The sequence below is a fragment of the Aulonocara sp. 'chitande type north' Nkhata Bay genome, linkage group LG17, assembly GCF_057382095.1.
Source record: "Aulonocara sp. 'chitande type north' Nkhata Bay isolate Kocher_YH1m ecotype deep benthic linkage group LG17, A_spYH_male_GT1.1, whole genome shotgun sequence".
Classification (NCBI taxonomy): domain Eukaryota; kingdom Metazoa; phylum Chordata; class Actinopteri; order Cichliformes; family Cichlidae; genus Aulonocara; species Aulonocara sp. 'chitande type north' Nkhata Bay.
The window spans coordinates 20,062,668-20,084,421 of NC_141360.1; the positions used below are offsets into that span (position 1 = coordinate 20,062,668).

General features: G+C 41.2%; 1 protein-coding gene across 2 annotated transcripts in view; it reads right to left on the reverse strand.

The window, feature by feature from the left end:
• LOC147310004 (carboxypeptidase M-like) overlaps positions 1 to 20,538 on the reverse strand; it is a 29,654-nt gene extending 9,116 nt beyond the window's left edge. For both annotated transcript variants that reach the window (XM_086269330.1, XM_086269329.1), the window contains exons 1-4: positions 20,438 to 20,538; positions 19,112 to 19,291; positions 14,032 to 14,129; positions 2,717 to 2,889 (exon numbers count right to left, since the gene is read on the reverse strand). In XM_086269330.1, the coding sequence (XP_086125456.1) occupies positions 2,717 to 2,889; positions 14,032 to 14,129; positions 19,112 to 19,277 (437 nt within the window). In that variant the 5' untranslated portion in view covers positions 19,278 to 19,291; positions 20,438 to 20,538. The remainder of the gene's footprint in view (positions 1 to 2,716; positions 2,890 to 14,031; positions 14,130 to 19,111; positions 19,292 to 20,437) is intronic.
• Between the last annotated feature and the right edge of the window lie 1,216 nt (positions 20,539 to 21,754).

Consider the following 21,754-nt stretch of genomic DNA (forward strand, 5'->3'; position numbering starts at 1 on the left):
TATACTGAGGTTTGTGACAATAACTAGTTACTCTCGCCCGTCTTTCTCAAACCTAACTGCTTGCGGCCCCTCTCTAAACCTGTTTCTGCTTGAGGTTTCTTCCTGTTAAAAAAACGTTTTTCCTTCCCACTGTTGCCAAAGTAAGACAAATGTACAAATACATTATAGAGCCTCTAATTTGTCACTTAGCACTAATTAGCAGATATTAGCTGCTTTGTTTATATTGTTGATATTGCATCTGCACAGTTTAGTTTAGCTAGCATTAGTGATAGGTTAGCACTAAAACCCCAAATGGTCACTTCTCACAAAAACCAACATGGAAGCAACAAAAATGCCAAAGAGTCTGAAACCAGTCGGTGATGTCACTGTGGTCGTGCCGATCATTTATTTACTGACTATAGTTTCAGACCGTGGATGAGCGAAGTAGTTGCACTGAGGCTCAGTATGAGATAAATAAGGATTATTTTGATCTGTCAATCATGTAAAGCCGCTGTAGTGAAGTCCAAGAGTAGAAATATGTACCTTTTATCATAAAAGGCCTGCTCTGAGTGTCTTATGTCCAAATAATGATCCAATTCTTCTTTGAAATCTCAAAAGTGAACTTCTTCTCTCATCTACCTGAACTCTAGAAGAAAAGTAATTCATCCAATGGGACGACCCAAATCTTCTGGCACCTTTCTGTAGGAATTAGTGCCAGCATATTAAAACAAGACTTCACCATCTCATTTGTCATCTCACTCACTTTCATGTGCTTAAGTGAAATGTTTCCTTATAAGGTTTGGAAAGCAGTGACCCCAAAGAGACCACACACACACACACACGCACACGCACACGCACACACACACACACGCACACACACACACACGGACTAAACCTATATGGGAGGCAAGTCCACATAATGAGACTGTTCCCACAAGCAGTTACTGCAGACATGAGTCTACTGTAAACAGAATATACGAAGACGACGAAACAATCATAATTAGATGCTTACAGAGTATAATTGTGTGTGCATGTGTGTGATATAGACCTACAGTGTGTGTGTGTGTTTCTCTTGCCAATCAAAGTATTTTGGGTGCAGCAATGTAGCTTAGGCTTTACAAAACAAACAAGCTGCAAGATTATGTCTGTGTGTCAACTTGGCATTTAATCTCTCTCACTCACTCACACGCACACACACACACACACACACACACACACACACACACACACACACACACACACACACACACACGCACACACATGCAAAATTATTCTTTGCAAAAGTTAAAGTGTGAGAAATATTTTCCAGCGTTCATGTTTTGTTATCAACGTGTTTATGCTAACAGTGGATCCCGTGAAGAGGGCTGCTGATGGTGCGTAGCCTCACTAATCCAAGGAACTTTACAGCCAGTCAGCTGTAACTAAGTGGTTTAAGTCAAGTACTGCCCTTAAGCATGTTCCTCACAAATTTGAGGAATGTAAACTTTTAATACTACTTCATAGTTATTAAATGCTGCATAAATTTGTAGGTTTGCCTCTAAAAATATGAAATAAGACAGCCTCTCATAAGTCACCATAGTCACGGGCTATTTCAGTTTGGAATCTGGCATTATTCGTTTGGACTACAAACCTAATCAACTGGAGATGGTGCAGGAAAACAACAGGATGTCCTGAAACACAGTGCACATCGTGGTGACAGGTGGTGTTCCTGCACTCAATGCTCCGCTGCTGATTGAGGAAGAAAACTGCAACTGCAGATCTGTTGATACCAGACTTGGAATGTCTCCATGTGTCTGTGGATGAGACGACTCCCGGCTGTGGAAGTGCATATAAAAACAGACTGCCTTTCAAGATACGCTGTTACAGCTTCCCAGAATCACAGTGACAGAAGATGGCCAGAGGCCAGGTCAGTCGCTGGGCAGCCTTTACTTTACAGGGGACAGTATTATATTTCCTACATATTCATTTTGTTTTGTGCAGTAAAAACAAGTGCAAGCTGTGCCTTTTAAAATCTGAAATCCATTTTAATATATCTGACATGATTTTGGGTGCAGTTATTTTTGTTTATGTGGCATTAATTTTACTGTCTAGTAAAATTCTAAAATTTTTAATATTAAACTTTTTTTTTCTAACTTCAGTGATATTTCTTAATCTAAGCCCTTTTTAGCGTGCTGTCAGTACTTTAATTACAGAAGAGGATCTGTATACTTTGTCCAGCAATGCTTTTAGCCAGCAGCAATGTTTTTCCCGCAGCAGGCAGCGGCTTTCAGTTGTCGAGGCTCTAAAAAGCCACCGTACGTGACCTGCTGAGCAGCCAACAGCAGGGTACATCAAAGACGAGCAGGTGAACACAGCAGAGCATTTAGCAGCTACAGAAGCAGATATGTCCCTCAGGAGGGAGTCATGCATATTGCATGAGCATGCAGCAAATAAAGCTCTGAGTCCTCAACAACGGCTCATTTGTTCTCTTGTACAATTTCACTTCCTACTGTTTCACTTAAGAGGTTAGTTCATGCCTTTGAGTTCATCATTAGGGGTTTTTGCTAAAATACACACTGCACACAGAGAGCAACACAATCAACAGTGTTCAATCTCTCTTTTAGTTCTGTTTTTGGTCTCCACTTCCCAGTCAGGAAACGTCTGTTTGCCGTCTTAATGTTTTACTAGCTGCTGATGAGCACAGGGTGTGCCGCAGGTCTCTCAGAACTTAAAACAGAGGTAAAGCTGTTTGCGTTACCTGCCCTGGCTGTTGTAGCAGTCCTTGTCTGCTACGTCAAAGCCGTCTGGGTTCATCGTCGGCAGGATGTGGATGCGTGTGCTGTTCAGCAACCGCAAGGACCATGTTTCGTTGCTACGGTAACTGCGCACCAGCTCATCTATTAGTTGAAGGAGCAGCACTCGGCCAAGAACCTGAAAGCACACGAATACAAACACGCAGAAAGAAATTTAGGTAAAAACAAATGTTGTGATGGAATTTACGGCTTGTCCTCACACATAAGTCATAAGTGAACAGCACAAAGTTTAGATTATGCATTATGCAAGATTCATATTTAGGAAAATGGGTGAACAGATGTTAGTGCAGGTATGGTCAGCCAACTGTGAAGTAATCACTTCCACCTTCCGCCAATATAACATAATGTCTTTCCACCATAACGAAAGACATTATGTTATTCACCTCCCACATGCAGCTGGCCATTCCCATGGCTTATCGTAGAGCTAAAACACCCGTCAAGGTCAGTCCTCCTAAATACTCCACTGTGACTAACCTTTGACTAACACACGAAAAACATGACTACATATGAAAAAGAGTAGAAAAGATGATGTTTCCAGGGTTAATCTGAGTATCTGAATGGGTTAATGAATAGAATAGAATAGAATAGAATAATCCTTTAATTGTCCCACAAGGGGAAATTTGGTTGTATCAGCAGCAAAAACACACATATACAAACAGAACAGAACACATTTTTTTTACATATTTACATCATGGACAATAGTTACCAAAGCAGAGTACTGTACAGTTATTAAAAATAGAGTACAGATAAGTGGCAAACCCAGGTTGTAGTGTGCAAACAGAGCAGGATACTGAAAGATGTTTAAATAGTTAAGAATATTTAGAATAATTAGAAAAGTGCAGGTTGTGTATTGTACCTGTGCATTAAAAAGTAGACATGTAACTTCCAATAAGTTAGTGCATAGATAACATGAGAATAAGTAATATGCAAGTTATAACAGTAGAAGTTGTTACAGCACTGATGTAAACATCTATGTTTGTTGGGAGCAGTTCTGATTGTACAGTCTGACAGCTGCAGGGAGGAAGGACCTGCGGAAACGCTCCTTCATGCACCGAGGATGCAGCAGTCTGTCACTGAAGGAGCTCTGCAGCTCAGCAACATTTAAATGCATAGGGTGGGAGGCTCTGTCCATCAGAGAAGTTATTTTGGCCAGAGTCCTTCTATTTCCCACCACCTGCACTGGATCCAGGGTGGATCCCAGAACAGAGCTGGCCTTCTTAATGAGTTTATCCAACCTCTTCCTCTCAGCTGTCGATAAACTGCTGCTCCAACATACAACACTGTAAAAAATGACGGATACCACCACAGAGTCATAGAAGGTCTTTAAAAGCACTCCCTGGACTCCAAATGACCTCAGCCGCCTCAGCAGGTAGAGTCTACTCTGACCCTTCCTGTAAAGAGCATCAGTGTTGTGGCTCCAGCCCAGTTTATTATGAACGTCAAGTTTACGCCAAGTTTACGGCTGTCCAGGGTCCATTTTGGCTTAATGGATGGTTCTGTCATGGTCCCCGTGCCTGCCCAGCCGGCCTCACAAGGCTACACTTGTGTTTTTTCTCTCTTTCTCCCCCTATCTCTCTGCCTGGGCGGAGCTCACAGCTGGCTCCCGCCCTTGGCTCTCACAGCTGTTGGCGATCAGCTGATTATCCGTCTTCTATTTGAGGCTGGGTCACAGATCCTCTCATCGCGGGATGATTGCGCTACTGACGTTAGTCTACCTTTCCAGCTCCCGTGGTCTTACACCTTTATGCCTTCGTGATTTGTGATTGATGTCTCCCTTTCCCTGTTCCAGCTTATCTTCCCGGACCTGTGACCTCCCCGCGGTACGAACGTGTGTGAGGACGTGAGCGAGCGTGAGAGAGAGAGAGCCTTCCCCTAATCCCCTGGAACCCTGAATTTCCCGTCACTGTATATATTATTGCACGGGTGTGTAAATAAATCGTGTTCTGAGACATCAACCTGCTCTGCGCTTGAGTCCCTGCTTTCAGCTCGTGACAGGTTCGCAAAGTTTGCAGTGAAAACCGCAGTGAAGTCAATAAATATTCCAATCAGTTCAGCTTTCCTTTAGTGATATGTGTGGAAACTTTAAGTATTTCCAGGTGAGGACATTAAGTTTAGTTGCAAAATTGGAAATGTGCTTTCAGTATAGTGAAATATAGAAAAAAAAATTAAGACGGACTTTTGCGAGATCTCGCAAAACAAACTCAGGATCTCGCAAAACAAACTCGGGATCTCGCAAAAGTTTTAAAGTTTAAAAGTTTTAAACTGGTATCACATGGAAGTACAGGCAGACACAGTCTAAGTTATTTTCAGTTGTTAGCTCTTCAATAATTATATAAATTTCTTTAACACGAAGAAATGTTTATTTTCATTGTTTAACAGCTTTAGTTATTTTTTTTTATTTAGAGTGGTTTATTTTTCCTAAACTTTACAGTGCATTGCTTTCACTTTATTAGGCTAAAAGTTTAACATTTAATTTCACTCCACCATTCTTTGTTTTCTGTGTGTTGACCTTGCATGTTCCTGCCTGAAGAAAACAGCGGGGGAGGAAGTGATGTCGTGAGTCAGCGAGGAATTGAAATGGAATCCAGGGACGAGTCACGATGAGGCATTTTTTCCGGATACAGGCGGCTTATTGGATGATGAAAAACATCTTTGTGAATGAATGAGAGCCTTGGGAGTGGGAATGACAGAAGGCTGGGAAAGGTGTGTATCCACATCATCTCACACACACACACACACACACACACACACACACACACACACACACACACACACACACACACACACACACACACGTCAGGACTAGCGCTGCCTCCAGCCATCATATTGCTTTCCTTCATCAAACTCCCTCCATCTTTTGTCTCTGTTGCGATCACACGAAAACACACATTTTTATTTTTGCATTTTTATACTGTGATTTATCTTTTTACTTTATATCAGCTGAACATCACTGACACCCTCTGTTAGGTTAGGCAACTGTTCCTTCATCAGGGTCGGCGTGGAGCCAGTTTTCAGTGCGGGCAATTTCATCCACCAACACTTTTTTCATGGTCGAAGAAATTCGATATCTACTGTTAGCTCTGGCTTTACTGTGTTTTGTACAATCAACATGTTCCTTATCAGTCTCTACGGCACTCCTAACTCGGGGATAATTGGCCTTGGAAGAGCTGCTCTTTGCTGCTCTTCTTTCTGTGCTAAATGGCGCTAAAAAGTCAGAAAGCAGAAACCATCACATAGCAGCTGCTGATTCAAGCACTCAGGAGGCCCAAGTCAGTCTCCACAGAGAGGAGGGGACGCCCTGCAGCTGTGAGCAGCCACGCCTCAAACAGCAACTGTTGGTGCTATATAAATAAAACTGAACTGAACTGAACAACCAAATGGAAGAACGTCAGCAAGACCAAGGAGCTGGTGGTGGACTTCAGAAGGGGTCAGCACAGAGACTACAAGCCCATTATCATCAATGGAGCTCCAGTGGAGAGGGTGCAGTCCTTCAAGTATCTTGGTGTCCACATCTCCTCAGACCTGACATGGGCTGCCCACATTCAGGTCCAGACCAAAAAGGCTAGGCAGCGCCTGTATCACCTACGACAACTGAAGAAGTTCAGGGTCTCTCCAAAGATCCTCAGGATTTTCTATACAGGCGCTGTGGAGAGCATCCTCACACAGAACATGACATCGTGGTTTGGGAACAGCTGTGTGAAGGACCAAAAAGCTCTCCAGAGAGTGATCCGTACAGCAGAACGCTGCTGCAGGATTGCTCTCCCCCCGCTTCAGGACACCTACACCAGGAGATGCCGGACTAGAGCAGCGCAGATACTGAAGGACCCGTCCCATCCTGGCAACAAACTGTTCCAACTTCTGCAATCTGGTAGAAGGTTCCGCATCTTCCGGGCAAGGACAGAGAGACTCAAGAGGAGCTTCTATCCCCAAGCCATCCGGGCCCTAAACACACACACCCGCCCTCTCACATCATCTATAATTGACTGAGACAGGACTCTTCCAGACACTAAACCAAGGCACAATGTACATTTCAATTCCTTTAATTTTAAATATGTTTATATTGTCTATCCTGTAAAATAGTCAGATATCTATTCATATTAATGTACAGAATTCACCTGCTTGCTGCTACTACTGCACATTCACCCAGTGTGTGTGTGTGTGTGTGTGTGTGTGTATATATATATATATATATATATATATATATATATATACACACACACGATGGATGGGTGGCAAACCTGGAGGATCTTGTGCCTGGCGGGACTGTCTATCGAGGACGCTGAGGATATTTACCTATTCGGAACCATGATAACAGGGTTCTTGCTGATCGGAGCTGGCTTGGCCCTGACTTATCGGAGAAATAAGAGAGTGGAACCAGCTGTTCAAACCCCCCCTAAGCTGACCGCTGGAATTGAAGCGATGGGACGAGGCGCGGCCTCCCACACCGAACGCAGCATGGTTAACACCTTGGAGACGCTTACAGCTGCCATGAAGACTCAAACTAACACCATTGAGCGTATGATGGGATACATCAGAGAGGGGCCTGCTCACAATAACACCCTTGAGCGAAAGTTGGATAACATCGCAGAACGGCTCACTGCAGCTGTGGGGTCTCAGAACCAAAAGAATGACAACACCACGGAACAGAAGCTTGATACCATCATGGGGAGGCTCGCAGCGCTCCAACGGGAAATCGAGGCCCCAGTGTCAGAGTGCTAAATTCGCTGCTCGCATAAAGGAGAAATCAACAATATTCTACATTTGGACACCACGGCGCCAGCTGCTCAGGCCCAAGGCTGGAGCCCACCAAAACAACTCCCTGATAACGACTGTGTGATGACTATTCTTCCCATCCCATGAAGGACACCTGGATCGGCTGGAGGACTGTTTACTTAGCCTGATACAGCGAAGGACACTGTCTCAGCTGAACTATGGACACGCACACACATACACTTACACTGATAAGCACGCACTCATCCCCCTCCCTTCCAAACGCCTTCGATGCTTGTTCCTGCGGGGGAAGGCAGCGGGTCTGCGTGCCGCGCTGAAATGGTAGCATGGTGCAGGACGACTGCTGTGTTCCTTCGAATCACCCCCCACCCCCCTATCCATCCCCTGTGGCTTGTCATGTGCTCTGATGTTGTGATGTGGACATTAATGTGCTCTCTGTGCAGAGGAGTTTTTTTTTGTTTCCTGTTCTCATGCTGTCCTCCCATAGGTTGCCCAGCGTGTGAAGAGGTCTCTTTTTTTTTCCTCTTGTACTTTTCCCAATGTTGTGTAATTTTTTCAGTGTTATTCTCCCAACGCTGCCGATCTCCGACTGTATTCCCTTGTGTTGTCTTGTTGTTGTGTGTGTAAGTCGGGGGGGGGGGGTCCTATTCCTCTGTGGGGCAACCTGCATATGGCCAATAAAGCATTCATTCATTCATTCATTCATATATATATATATATATATATATATATATATATATATATATATATATATATAATGTTCTTCCTCTACAACCCCCCCCCCCCCCCCCCCCCATTTTTGCACATGTCGAGGAGCGTGTCAGACTACATTTCACTGTGTGTTATACTTGTATAACTATGCATGTGACAAATAATAAAGAACCTTGAACCTGAATCGGCAGTTGACAGCGGATCTACTCTAGATTGTGTTTCTTGGGCTTCACTTGAGCAGTTTTGCATGTTTCACAGTTCCCTTCACATTCTGTCTTAAATAGGCTGTGTTTAAATGAACGCCCCTTGAAGTTTTATTCTCTCCCTATGACATCATCCAGATCCATGAGTAGAAAAAACATCTGAAATGAAGCAGTGTGAGGCTTGAGCTTTTGGCTTACACACACTGACCTCATTATTTGAAACTCTGCCCCCCCATATCTCTGCAGTTTAGAAAATGGGAAATAAGGGCAGTGATTTACTGAACTAGGTAAATGTAAAGGAAAATATCCCAAGTAAGTATATGCTTTAAAAAAGTCAAAGGTAGGTCCAATCTAATTACTGATATCTTCAAATCCAGCAGCCATTACTGGATAAAACCAAAACATATGGTGGTGTTTGCCACCCATACAGTCCATGTGTCACTGAACAATTCCTCCAACAAGTTTAGATAACAAGATTAAAGCCGTCCAGCCGTGTTTATGTGACCTAATGTTGAGTGAAGCTGAGGTGAACCGCAGTGTTTGTCTACAACTTGCAGCTGAGCTTCCCTGGAAGACAAGAGGAACATGAACACCTGAGGCAAATTCATCAGGATTCATCCTTCAGGGAACAGAAATGTCCAAAATCACACAGACATCGATTCAAGAGTAGAAATCACATTTGAGGAAAGAAACGTGAACTCTCAGTGACACTTTAGGAAAATACTTTCACTTTAAAATCAGGATCTATCCCCTGGGGAACATGAACATCTGTGCAAAAGCTGTTGAGTCATTTAGGATACGACAGATATTGTCATTAAAAGAGTCAAAAAATAGAATTAGAATAACAAACAGGCTTCCAAGTGAATCCAAAGAAAGGTCAGTGCAGCACACTCAGTGTACGAGGTTAATGTGTGAAAGGAGGAAGTGCCTCCTGTTTAAATTTTTATTATTGTCCTTCAGGCAAAGTTTAAAGACGCTGAAAGTTCTCTGTTTGATTTAGTGTTACTAAACATTTCTAACACGCAAGACTGCATTCCTGCTGCTGACATGATTCTGCCATGCCATGATGGCTGTTTGTATTTTGCACATCTGAGCATCGATGACAGAAACATCCTCTGACCTCTTGCTCGCTCACTCAGAGTTTCTGTCATGCGGTGGATATACGATGGATGTTCTTTGCTTCCTGCACTGCAAACTGTACTAAACAACTGTTTCCAACTTAAAGCACACTTAAAATACGTGAAAAAGAAAGTACACCCTCTTTCACTTTAAGCCCTCGGTTAATAGTGATTGAAAATGTGACGTCACTCAGGGGTAAAACCGCAAAGAATTCTGGGAACTCGTGGCAAGAGGTACTAGCGCACGCAGGCTTTCAATTGAAATCAGTTATACAGCGATAAAAAGAAACACAAAAAATGTCAAGAAGCTGTTGTATTATTAACTGCAATAGCCGGTCGCATGACAGCCACGGGAAGCCGACGGGTAAAGAGATCGGTTGTTATCGGATTACGTCGTTGAAGAGAAATTGTTCGAGCCATGTTTCCGAAGTAACAAAGAGGCGACGGGTGGCCTGGATTGCAGCCATTCAAAGACTAAATATAACGTCTCAGAACACTCCAGCTCACAGGTTAGTCTGCTCCAAGCATTTACACGAAGGTCAGTCTGCTGTAGTAGTTAATGCGTCATTTTTCTTAACATAATTGGTGATATAGGTTACAAGCAAGTCTGGCGCTGAGCAGAAATTGTCGAGCTATGCTCCTTTGTTTATTGTGCATAAGTAGTGAATTGTCCTGACACAATATTGTGTTTCGCTTCTGTTATTATGGTACATTGACAAAAACATATACTTTTATTCACAGGATAAAACAGTTGTTTTGTATCACTAATTGCCCAGTACGATTACAGCATACAATATTATTGTCACTGCTACATTTCTGTAATGCTACCAGAAATTATTTCCACTACTAATTAATTACTGCTGAGCTCAAAGGTTATATTAATAAACGGTTAACGAATGTGTATTTATGAAGACGATTTGTGAGACTGGTAAACTTACCTTTGTTCGTACGATGGTCTTTACTTTCTACACGGTGCATTTCAAGGTCCTGTACCCATCCGTCGGTAAACTGTACCTGGGCTTGTTGCAGTGACCTGAAGTTACTAAACTTCACGAGTGTATGCACTCACACCAAGAACCGTATAATTATAAATATGAGCGTGGTGAAGTTGGGCAGCACGCTAACGTATTTTGTCCCTCTGTGTGCTCGTAAGGGTCTGACCCTTTCACTGGTTAGATTTTTTTCCTCGTATCTTTTCTTTGACTTTTCATTAAGTCTGTCTTTGTACAGACCGGCATTGTTCTCCTTCGTTTTGTACACACCTTTTTGGGGGGCAAAGAAAAAGCAAGAATTTATTGGAACCGAAGAATGAACGTTTTGCGGTGCTGCAAATGCTTGCATTTGATGCAGGTACTTGGATTGTTTTGCCATGAGTTACCGGCATGCAATGCGCGAAAGTCACGTCACGTGGTCTGTCAATCTCTATAAAAACAGTCATCTGGTCCTTAAGTCTATCATTCTACACCTCAAAGATCAGACAGTGCAACGCTCAGAGATACTGCAACAAACTCCAAGAGCTCCACCTCAGACTCTAAAGGCCTCAGTTAGCATGCTAAATGCTAAAGTTCATGATAACACAAGTTAGAAACAAACTGAGCAAGTATGTTTTGTTTGGAAGGGTTGCAGAAGAAAGCCTCTTCTCTCTAAAACAAACATGAAAGCACGGCTTTGGTGTGGAAAAACACATCAGGACAAACTGCAACACTTCTAAGTGGAAATCTTTGTCCATGATGCAAATCACCCGAGGAAGCAAAACACCTCATACCAGTTCTCAGCACGGTAGTGTGGGGATGATTTGGGCACCTTACAGTCATTGAGTGGACCGTAAACTCGTATAGCAAAGTATTCTAGAGTCAGTGTGAGACCCACAGCAGTCAGCAGTTATTATTGCTAAAAGCGTCTCAACAAGGTGCAGGATGTAATTTGTTTCTCACACACTGATTCTGCATTGTAGTTTAGTTTTGTTGAATAAATGATGACTCAATGTAAAATGTTGGGTTGTTGCTAATCTGAGGTTGCTTTTAAATAACTTCATATTTACACTTTTAATATAATTTTCTCCTCCTGTGCGTTTAACGTGTTTTTGTTGTTGTTGTTGTTGTTGTTGTTTTTGTACACATTTTGCATCAAATACACTAAATATGTAATAATAAATATGTTTCATTTTCAGAAAGCTTCAACCTGCCCCTGTGCTATGTGATACAGAAATTAGCTGGAAGTCAGTGTGGGGAAAATAAAGATGCGATAAAATGAAGATACAATAAAATTTGTCTGTCTGCCTGATCAAGCAAGTCAGAGTTTCTCAATGTTAATCAGTAGAAGCTGTGGCAGAAAGCATGGGAGCCTCACAGGAAATATACTCTAGTCAGAAACTCCTGAGTACTCACAGACAGTGCACGCTACACGACACCTTTTCAGCATTCCCATTCGCCACCCTGCTGTTTCCATGTGTATGTATGGGGCCGTATTCCTCTGAGCCGATATACTCCACTGGTTCTGTTTGTGCGTGTGTGTCCAGGCGTAACGTGTCTATTTAAGGACACTTCCATTGACTTTCACACACATTTGCAGTGTGATCAGCTGTCCACTGTCACCATGGCAACCTGACACTGGTCAAACGTTTTAGTCTGGTTTTTAAGGACATTCATGCAGACTCAATTTGTCTCATCCCAATGGAATTATTAGACTATTAAATGATGGTTGTAATTACATTGTGTTATTAGAATAACCTTTGTGTTAACAGTTTGAATGTCTTCTGTGTTCTGTTCAGTCAGAACAAGTTCAGAACAAAACTTGTTCTGACTGGAATAAACAGAGCTTGTCTATTTGTTGATTAGTGGTGCCACAGATGTCATCACACTGATGACCTAACTCTGGCTGAATGTGCTGTGTAACACCGCAGATCAAGCAAATCAGTTTCCTCTAAGAACAAAAGTTTGAAACTTTTGCACAAAATCTGAGAATTGTCAGGTTAAAAATGCAGATAAGGTGTTTTAGTTTGTAAAAATGTCTCTCAAAGGTCAAACACTCAAATACTGCATACTGTCAATAAGAATAAAAGCTAACTGAATTACCTGTGTACTCTTGCGAAGAAGCAAATAAAATAAAAAGTCAACTGTAATTTTTTTTATCTGCAGAACTGCACAGATTAAAGGTCTCAGTGCCCTGCTGAGCTTTTCATCTGTACACTTCTACATGGGAGCAGCAAGGCAAGGCAAGTTTATTTCACAATTCAACAACAAGGTGATTCAAAGTGCTTTACATAGACATTAAAAACAAAAACAAATAAAAAGCATGATTTAAAATTGATTAAAAAAAACAAAAAAAACCCAGCGTCAACTCTTCTCAGTTTTTAGGTGGTAGAATCTGGTATTAGGTACTGTTTTAGCACTACTGGGGTTCCAAGTGAGCTGAGTTGGGCCAAAGATGTGATGTCAACACACCACTGATGAGCCAAAGAGTGACATCACTGGATGATCATGAAAGTGACTCCTTCACGTCATGGCACAATTTTCATTTTGAACCATTCCTTGATCGTGACTAGATGTCAAAAAAGACTACCAGGTCAATGTCAAAGTGTTTGCTGGGTTTAATAAGAAACGTTTAAAGAAATATAAAATATTATATTAAAGTTTCCTTAAACCACTTCTGTCTGTGCTCAAAGAGCTGTGCGACCAAAAATCCTGCATAATGCTGTTTTCCTGTTTAGGTTGTTGCTAGACTGAATCACCTGAGGGATGCTGTGCTGTGATTAGCTTAGATGTTGTTTGCTGCACTTCACTCTCTCCTGATTCGAGTTTGGTGTGATCAATCCACCTGTGCATACAGTTGTAATTATGAGTGTTGCTTTGTGATGTGGTTAAAAGGAGGTTGTTCATGCTTGTTTTGTGGTCAGAAGAAGTGAAGCATCATATAGGGTTTTTTTTTCCTCTAAACATCCACCAGGTCATTGAGACGCCGACTAAGGGTGGAGTTGGGTTTTGGCCTCATCCTAAATGAGCAAATCTTCAAAAACTTGAAAATGCCATCTTTTAGATCATGTGTGTTACATGGCGTGACAGACACAAGCCACACCTCCAATCCATTTCTGTTATAAAACGGATGAGTGAGGCATTCAAAGTCAACTAACTGTCAAATCCTTATGTTCTCTATACTATGAGCTTCATTCAGATGTACAATAGCCATTCATATACATATAATAAGAGACACTTTTTTCCATTACAGCTATTCCCAGTTACTAACTGACCTGCCTAAGTATACAAAGAACCTGAGATTAGTGTTTCTTGATTCGGTTGATTCGGCACACTGTCCATTTCTATCTGAGAATTATGCAGGTCATCACACACTCTGTTGTCCACACACAAAGGAATCCACGGGCTCTGGACTCTGAATGGCTTTTGTTGATCTCTATTGTCCTCCTTTAGTCCTGCTTCCTGTTAAAAGGGAGTGGCACTCTTCTGTGTGTGTGTGCGTGTGCATGTGTGTGTATTGTCTTACCTCATTTCCATGCATGTTACCCACATATTTGAACTCTGGGATGCCAACTGTGTGCTGGTGAGGACTGACACCCAAAGCCAACACCCACAGCTGCTGACCTGAGAGACACGCAGAGCAAACAGAGCCTTCAGGAGCTAAGAGTTACAGTTTGTGCTGCTCACATCTGCTTAATTGAACATGATGTGCACTGGGAGATAAAAAATATGTAATTAGGTAACGGTTCATTGTCACCTGGGTTAGTTAAGAATGCTAAGAAACGCACACCAGCATGCACAAAAATATTTGCTACAGCAAAGCTTTTCACAGTGACAACGTGCAATAAAAGCAAGTACACACAAAATATGACAGAAACCAACAATAAAAACAACAAAACAAATAAAACTCTGAATGTCCACCCGGTCTCCAGAGACCTGCTTCTCTAAATTTGCTGTGAGCGTTCACAGCTGACAGACTGACTGAGGAGAAAAATGAATTACAATATTCAATATGGTCAACATTCAGTACTAAGAAAGTAAGCAGCAATTCAAAACATGTGAACGTAAAAGTGCTCTCTCTCTTCACATCCAGTGACTCTGTTCTGTCCACATAAGTATCCCATGATGCCTTTCTGCCTGCATCCTGTGAATTACTGCTATCTGTTGTCTTTGGAGGTCAGTTTGATGATAAGCCACCAGAATCCATCCTTGCAGGGCCCTCCCTGTGTCCTTAACAAATTCTGGAGCCTTCAGATTAGTATGCACTACTGTGTAAAAGTCCACTCCTTATTTCTTTATATTATTAATTGTCTAGTTATGTATTAAAAATTACAAGGTCCACAGTCCAATTAAGTAAACAGTAGAAAATTAATTATCACTCCACCAGATCTGTTTCACTGACTTTCAGTCAAGTTTTTTATATTTTAACAATTTTTATATCAGGCTATAAGCTTGATTATTTCTGCTGTAAAGTTGTTCATTTTAAGAGTCTATGGGAACTAGAGAAACTGCAGCTGCACATTTATTCCCCTGTTCACTTCCATTTTATTTCTGGAAACATCTGGAATACCATTTTACTTTAAGATCAGTTTCAGATACGTTGAAGGGAGAGGAACACTAAATGTTCAGCTTGTCCATCACCACGTGTCCATGCCAAACAGCACTCTGCTTTATCACACATTTGACCTTATATGGAGACAAAATTTACAAAATGAGGGTTGTGATTTGTTAAAAACCGTGAAACTGAGGCTCATAATGAGATATGAGGAAGTGGGAATCGGGCTCATTTTCTCATGTTTCAAAATATATATATGTTTTTTTCTTGTTTTGAAACCAGAGGAGTCGCCCCCTGCTGGTTAGAAAGAATCATATCAATGCATCTTTCACGTGTTTTACGTGAAACTTTTTTAATGTTTGCAGTAAACTAAAGGTCAATAAATAATCTTTATCTGCTGTATTAGAAGAAACTAAAATAAGTTAATATTTTTAATCAAAGGCTTTAATTCCTCTTTGCTCTTTCAGTGTCTTTGAACTCTGTGCTTTGGTTTGGCAGCCTGCAGTTTTGAGGTTTAAATTTTAACTCTCAGTTAGTCAGTTTCCTCACAGGCACACACACCCACCCACCCACACACACTTCTGTAACTGTACTGCCAGTACTACTGGTTATTCAATGAATGAAACTACAAGTCTCAACAAGCCAGGAACACACACTCACGTAAATCACGGCAAAGTGTGACTCAGTCATCAGAGCAGCAGCCTGAGGGAAAAACTGATTCGTTGCACAAAGACAAGATGAGACTGAAAAATGCATAAACACACTCGGGCTGGACGGAGGCCAGCTGGTGTCCCAGATTAGCTCAGATTAGCTCTGTGTGTGTGTCAGATTAAGCAGTCTGGGATTAAATTAGAAACTATTTACTGTCCAGTCATGCGATCCACCAACAGATAGATCCAGGTCAGTCAGTCATTGGTGGTGGGTATAGAGGCGGATGCCCGATGCTTCATCAATTATCCATCATTCCTATTGTGGCGTCTACATGTAAGGGAATCAGTCTAAGAACAGGTTGTGTTTCAAAGCTTTATGATCACCTAAATCTACATCTGCTGTACTGTATTTCCTGCAGTCGCCTCAAACGGAATTCATTGTTACTCACTTTTTGTCAGACATTTAATGTTAAATGGATGAAATTGTCATTTTCTTTTTCCAAACCAATAAGAATTGCACAAATCGTGGTCTGGGATAATTGTCCTGCTGAAAAAATGAAGGTGCTGGCAATCAGATGCTCTCCAGATGGTATTGAAAGCTGGATCAAAATCTGGTGGTACTGCATTTGTAATTTCATTAAATTTGAGAAGATCAACATCACTGGTTGAAATGAAGCCCCAAACTGAGTCACACAGTGTCCATTGTTTTGTACAGATGGCTGTAGACTCACACTGTTGGATCTCTACTCCTGACCTCCTCTGTACATACTCACATGTGCAGATCACCTGAATAAAATTAGTAGGTCATTAGCAAGACTCTATAGAACTTGACTGCATGCTGAGGTGGCAACCCGTAACCCTACCTACTCAAATAAATGTAAGTAAATGTAACTGTTTGGAAATTTGTACTTCTAAAAGTACTGTTGTTGCAACATGTTAATTCACTCATGAGCTGCTGTAACACAAATCAAATGGCTAAACTGCCACCTCAGCATGCAGTCAAGATCTATAGACTTGCTAATGACCTATTAATTTTATTCAGGGGTGTTGTAGCAGGGACACATGTTAAAATTTAAGGACACCGGCCCTGGAGGACTGGAGTTTGACCCGTGTGCTTTAGAGCAAGTCTGGCTTTTTAGCAGCAAGTCCAAGACTTGCACAGCACAATATATGATACGCACACAAGAGAAAATTGTTAAGAGGGTGTTGTGTTGCAGGATTGTGAAAGGTTGTCTTCTAATATTTGGAAAGTAGGAAGTCCCATTATGACCTAATGTCTCATCTCAGAATGTAAAAAAACCAGAATTTGTTTCAGAAGTGAAAGTTTAGTAGATGAAGATTTAAAGTATTCAAGTTTCAAATGTTCAAATGCAGATGACTGTGATTAGACAGTGGCCAGCTTCACACAGACTGATTTTGCTCATACTTTTAGAAATATAAAGCCAGCCAGCGATATTCATTTATGAGGCATGTTTCACAGACAGGAGGATAAGAAGCAATTAATAATAAACAGGAGAAATATATACAAAACAAAAGAAAAGGCTACGGAGCCCCGCAAGGGACATTGGAGGAAAAAAAATTAAGATGAACTTTTGCGAGATCCTGCAAAAATTTTGCGAGATCCAGAGTTAATTTGGTGAAATCCTGCAAAAGATTTTGCGAGATCTCGCAAAAGTAACTCAGGAGCTATGTCCCAATCCCTAGGCTGCATCCTTCGGAGGCCGCATTTGAAGGCCGATTACGTCACAGCCAGTCGATGAAGGCTGTCCCAATTCAAAGTCTCCTCCAAATGCGGTTCATTTCCCCGAATTTGAAGGATGGGTCGAATATATCTTTCGTGGCCCAACCTATCCCAGAATTCATAGCGCGGCCCATCCAATTCCAGTTACCAACAATTGGGGGCAGCTCCGTAGTTTTAATATTACTCTTTCTGGGTCACAAAATAAACTTTCAAGATATTTGAAAATGTGTGTGAATGTGTTTGTGAATGGGTGGATGACTGGATATGTAAAGCGCTTTGGGGTCCTTAGGGACTAGTAAAGCGCTATATAAATACAGGCCATTTACCATGTAGGTGTGTAACTTCAAATATCTGCTTGATTTATCAAGACATCACATATTTGCAAAAGTGCTCCAATGTTTTTTGAGATGTCTGTTACCCACTAGCTCGATAGCTAGTTGGGGGGTTCAAGGCTTACTAAAGCCGGCGAGAACAGTGGACTTCCAGCACACCATTTTCAAAACCCCTGCAACCTTTCGCTACTCAGATTATGATATATAAGTCACTTAGGCAACTTAAAAATGTTATTGTTTGGCTTTTTTCAGTTTTTTATTTGTTCCTCAGTAAAACAGTTTGGCTGAGATTAAAGTTATAGTTTTCACACAGCTAAATAAACGTCAAACAGAAAACTGATTAAACAGAAGTGTGAGATGGTAGCGAATTTACTCCAGTGTCCCGTTATATTTTAGATAGCAAGGAGCAGATAACTGACACAGGTGGTGGCGCAAATCTGAAGGCTAGACCATCCCATTTCACAGCCTTGCACTTCCAGCCTTGTCAGTCTTCGGAGGACCAGGCCTTCGCGGTCTACGTGGGCCGTGTCCTTCGAAGGATGCGGCCGGGATCTTGCTCCTGAGTAAAAGTTTTGCGGGATCTTGCAAAACTTCATCTTCATTTTTTTTCTCCAATTGTCCCTTGTGGGGCTCCGTAAAAGGCACACAGGAGAGGACAGGTGCGAAGTGTTTGGAAGTAGTGCAAAAGGACTCCATGTGTGGTTGTGCAAGTCATTAATGCAAGACATTAATGTATGCAGTTTTGTATATCAAATGCAATGAAATATAGAGAAAGTTAGAAACATTTCTTGATCTTGACAAACTGAATCATGAAGAGAACAAAAAAGATTATTGCAGCAGAAATAAAATATCCCGGTCTGTCAGTCGAGCTGAGAAAGCTGAAACGGTTCACTTTTTAACCAGATTCGGTTCATTTTCATTTCTGCAGCACCGGCTTATAGCAGCAGCTGCCTCAGCCTCAAACCTCAACACTGTTTACACATTTGGCAAAATTACCTTTTTAGATTCTTTCACTGAGCTGCTGCTGGGTGGATATCCCTTAAATAAGAGCTCCTGATCTCAAAAAAGCCCCAAGACATTGGCGCAGGAACAATAACCTCCTTTATTCTTTTTTCACCGTATCTGATAATGGCTATCAAAACAAAAAGACTTTAATAAAAAAAGCTAAACACATGGCTGTGTGGGAAGTCTTCACGAGGAACACATCCGCCCAGGAAATCTTGTTATTGTGATCATCACAAATTGTCATTTCACACCTTTTGTCATTTCAACTCCCAACTAAGTCTCAGAATTACAGGTGGGACAGGAAGCAGCAGGAGCAGGGTTACCTTTTGAAGACTGGCCGATGCTGTACAGGTGTGTGATGTCAGGATTCGAGGTGCTGACCTGCTTGAGGTACTGCTCAATCTCATGGTTGTTGTGATACCGAAACTCCAATGTCCAGGCGGGTGTGAAGAGGAAGAAGGGAGGAAGGAGGAAGAGGAGTGATAACATCACTGCAGTAAGACCTGTGGAGGGAAACAAAAATATTTTTAAAGTCAATGAAATAATTTAAACATCTTCACTGACATTCTACTCATTTTTATAAGTTTTTATAACTCTACATAAACAGATAATCAATGATGTTCATGCACAGAGTCCTTCTTGAAACAAGTCTCACCACCTTTAAATGTCTCTGGGCAATTATTTGGGCAGTTAAGTTTAAGCTTTCTGTAAATTAACTGTAATTTCAGTGGTTACCTCCACATAAAAATGCATGTATATAATCATAATACGGTTTGACTTTGCCAAAAAATTAGCTTTTGAAATTTTTTCCTCCTGGATGTTGTACTTCCAGAAGAAAAAACAGCTTTGCTGCTGCATAATCCTCCTGTTCCTCGAGAGCCATACCTCCCACTTATAAAGGCTTTGCTTGAAAATAAAGGACTCCGACTTGAAAATAAAGGACTCCGACATCCTGAATTTTAAGGGATTTTGTTAGCATCACATCACTGTTCAGTATTAATTCTCAATCTCATGAGAAAGAAGCAGGTAAGTCTTCATCTAGTTAAACCAGTCATATAAAACACTGGTAATGTTTTATCTCAGTAGAGCATTAATCCAGTGAGGAGACAGTTTGTAGGATTACATTAGATGACTCTGTATATTTCTTGTTGACTAAGTTGTGCCATTTAAAGATTTTTGGTTGAATTAAGTTTGAGTTTAAATGCAACAAAACACTGAAACCTACCAAATAAAACACTTAATAAGACAATATCAGGGAGCAACAATAATAATTGTTATTATTATTATTATTATTATTATTATTATTAATAACAACAATAATAATAATACATATTATCGGATGATTAGCGAGACACAGTGAAGTTAAACTGCAATTTATACATTTTATAAATGTCCTTATTAATCTAATAAACATAGGAGAAACAAATATTAAAAAAATATTTTTGTGAAAATAATAGCAACAAAACAAGTAAGAAATAAACAATTTAAAATATTAATATATTTAAAAATACATTCTAGTCAAATTCTGAAGGTACTGTTAGTTGTAAACATCACCACCGTGAAAGTGCTGTTTAAAGGAGAAGTAACACAGAGCGGGAACGCGTTTGAGGTCAAGTCTGGGACTGTCAGGTGAGCAGAGACGGTCTTACCTGTCCCCGCGGCTCCGAACAACACCGGCAGAAAGACGAACAGATAGCCGCTGTCTGTCGCTCCTCTCAATGAGTGTTACTCATTCACCATCGGGTCTTCGTCTCACTCCGCGGGAGGGGCGGAGCTTGGAGAAGTGTGCGTGTATGTGTGTTGGGCGCAGGCGCAGGTTGTCGGCAGGTTTGTGAATGAAACAGAGCGATGATTCATGCAATCTGCTCAAAGAGGCTCACATGAGTAGATCTGAAAGTGTGGTTGACAGCGACGGAAGCAAAACATATCCAAATGCATTCAAATGAAGAGGAAATGACAGAGGAAGTAGGCGTCCAGCAAAGAGAGAGCAGGCAAAGAAAAAGGCTTCTAGTGAGCTGTGTGTTAGGATGGACACTGAAGAAGGAGAAAAGGAATTGTATCTATTGGCTCAGCAGAGTGAGCTGGAAAGGATGTGCAGCAGGTTAGAGTGATTAAGGATGGAGAAGAAAATGTAAGGAGTGAAGAGACTGTGCTGAGAAGATGGAAGAAGACTAATAAGAAAGAGAAGAGGACAGATTGAGGAGTGACAGTAGTAGCTTTATATTGTAAGGCAAAGACCCTACAATAATGGTATGTTACCAGTAGGGTGAGATGGAGGCAGATGACCCCTAAAGAAAGCAGCAGAAAGAAGAAGAATTTATTATTTTAAGAAAATGTGATGGTGATTTAAGGTAGAAAAAGTTGTATTTTGATCTGGTTGAAATTTTAGGTGGGAGATGATGCTGTAAAGGCCCATTAATGTTTTCTCTGAGTCTTTGTTCTTTTTGCTGAGGAGGCTGAATGAGTCTTGGAAGAGTTAAAAGGGTCCTTAAAATAGCTGTAGGAGTCTTAAACAAATTGAGTTGTTGAAGGGGTTGTAAAGATGTTGAGGAGATTGTAGGGACTTCAAAGAGGTTGTATAGGGGCATGCTCTTCTTATAAGGGGTCTTGAGAAAGGTGTTGGTATTGCTGCTGAGATTGTAGTTCTAAATGTTCATAAAATTTTTTTGCTGTGGAAATTTTGTTGGTAGGTGTTGGTATTGCTGCTGAGATTGTAGTTCTAAATGTTCATAAAATTTTTTTGCTGTGGAAATTTTGGGAGGCATTCAGCAACTCATGCACGCTTCTCAAGAGTTGGTGAAAGGTTTGGACTGCAGACAGGCCAGTTGGTTCTGGGTCTGGTGACCCAGTGTCCATGTGTTTTTGTGCATGATTGGTATTCCTTGGTTTTGCGTAATTTTTTTTTCTTTTCAAACCACGAAACGGTTTCATAATACTGTCCGATACCACAATAAATAATTTTCTGT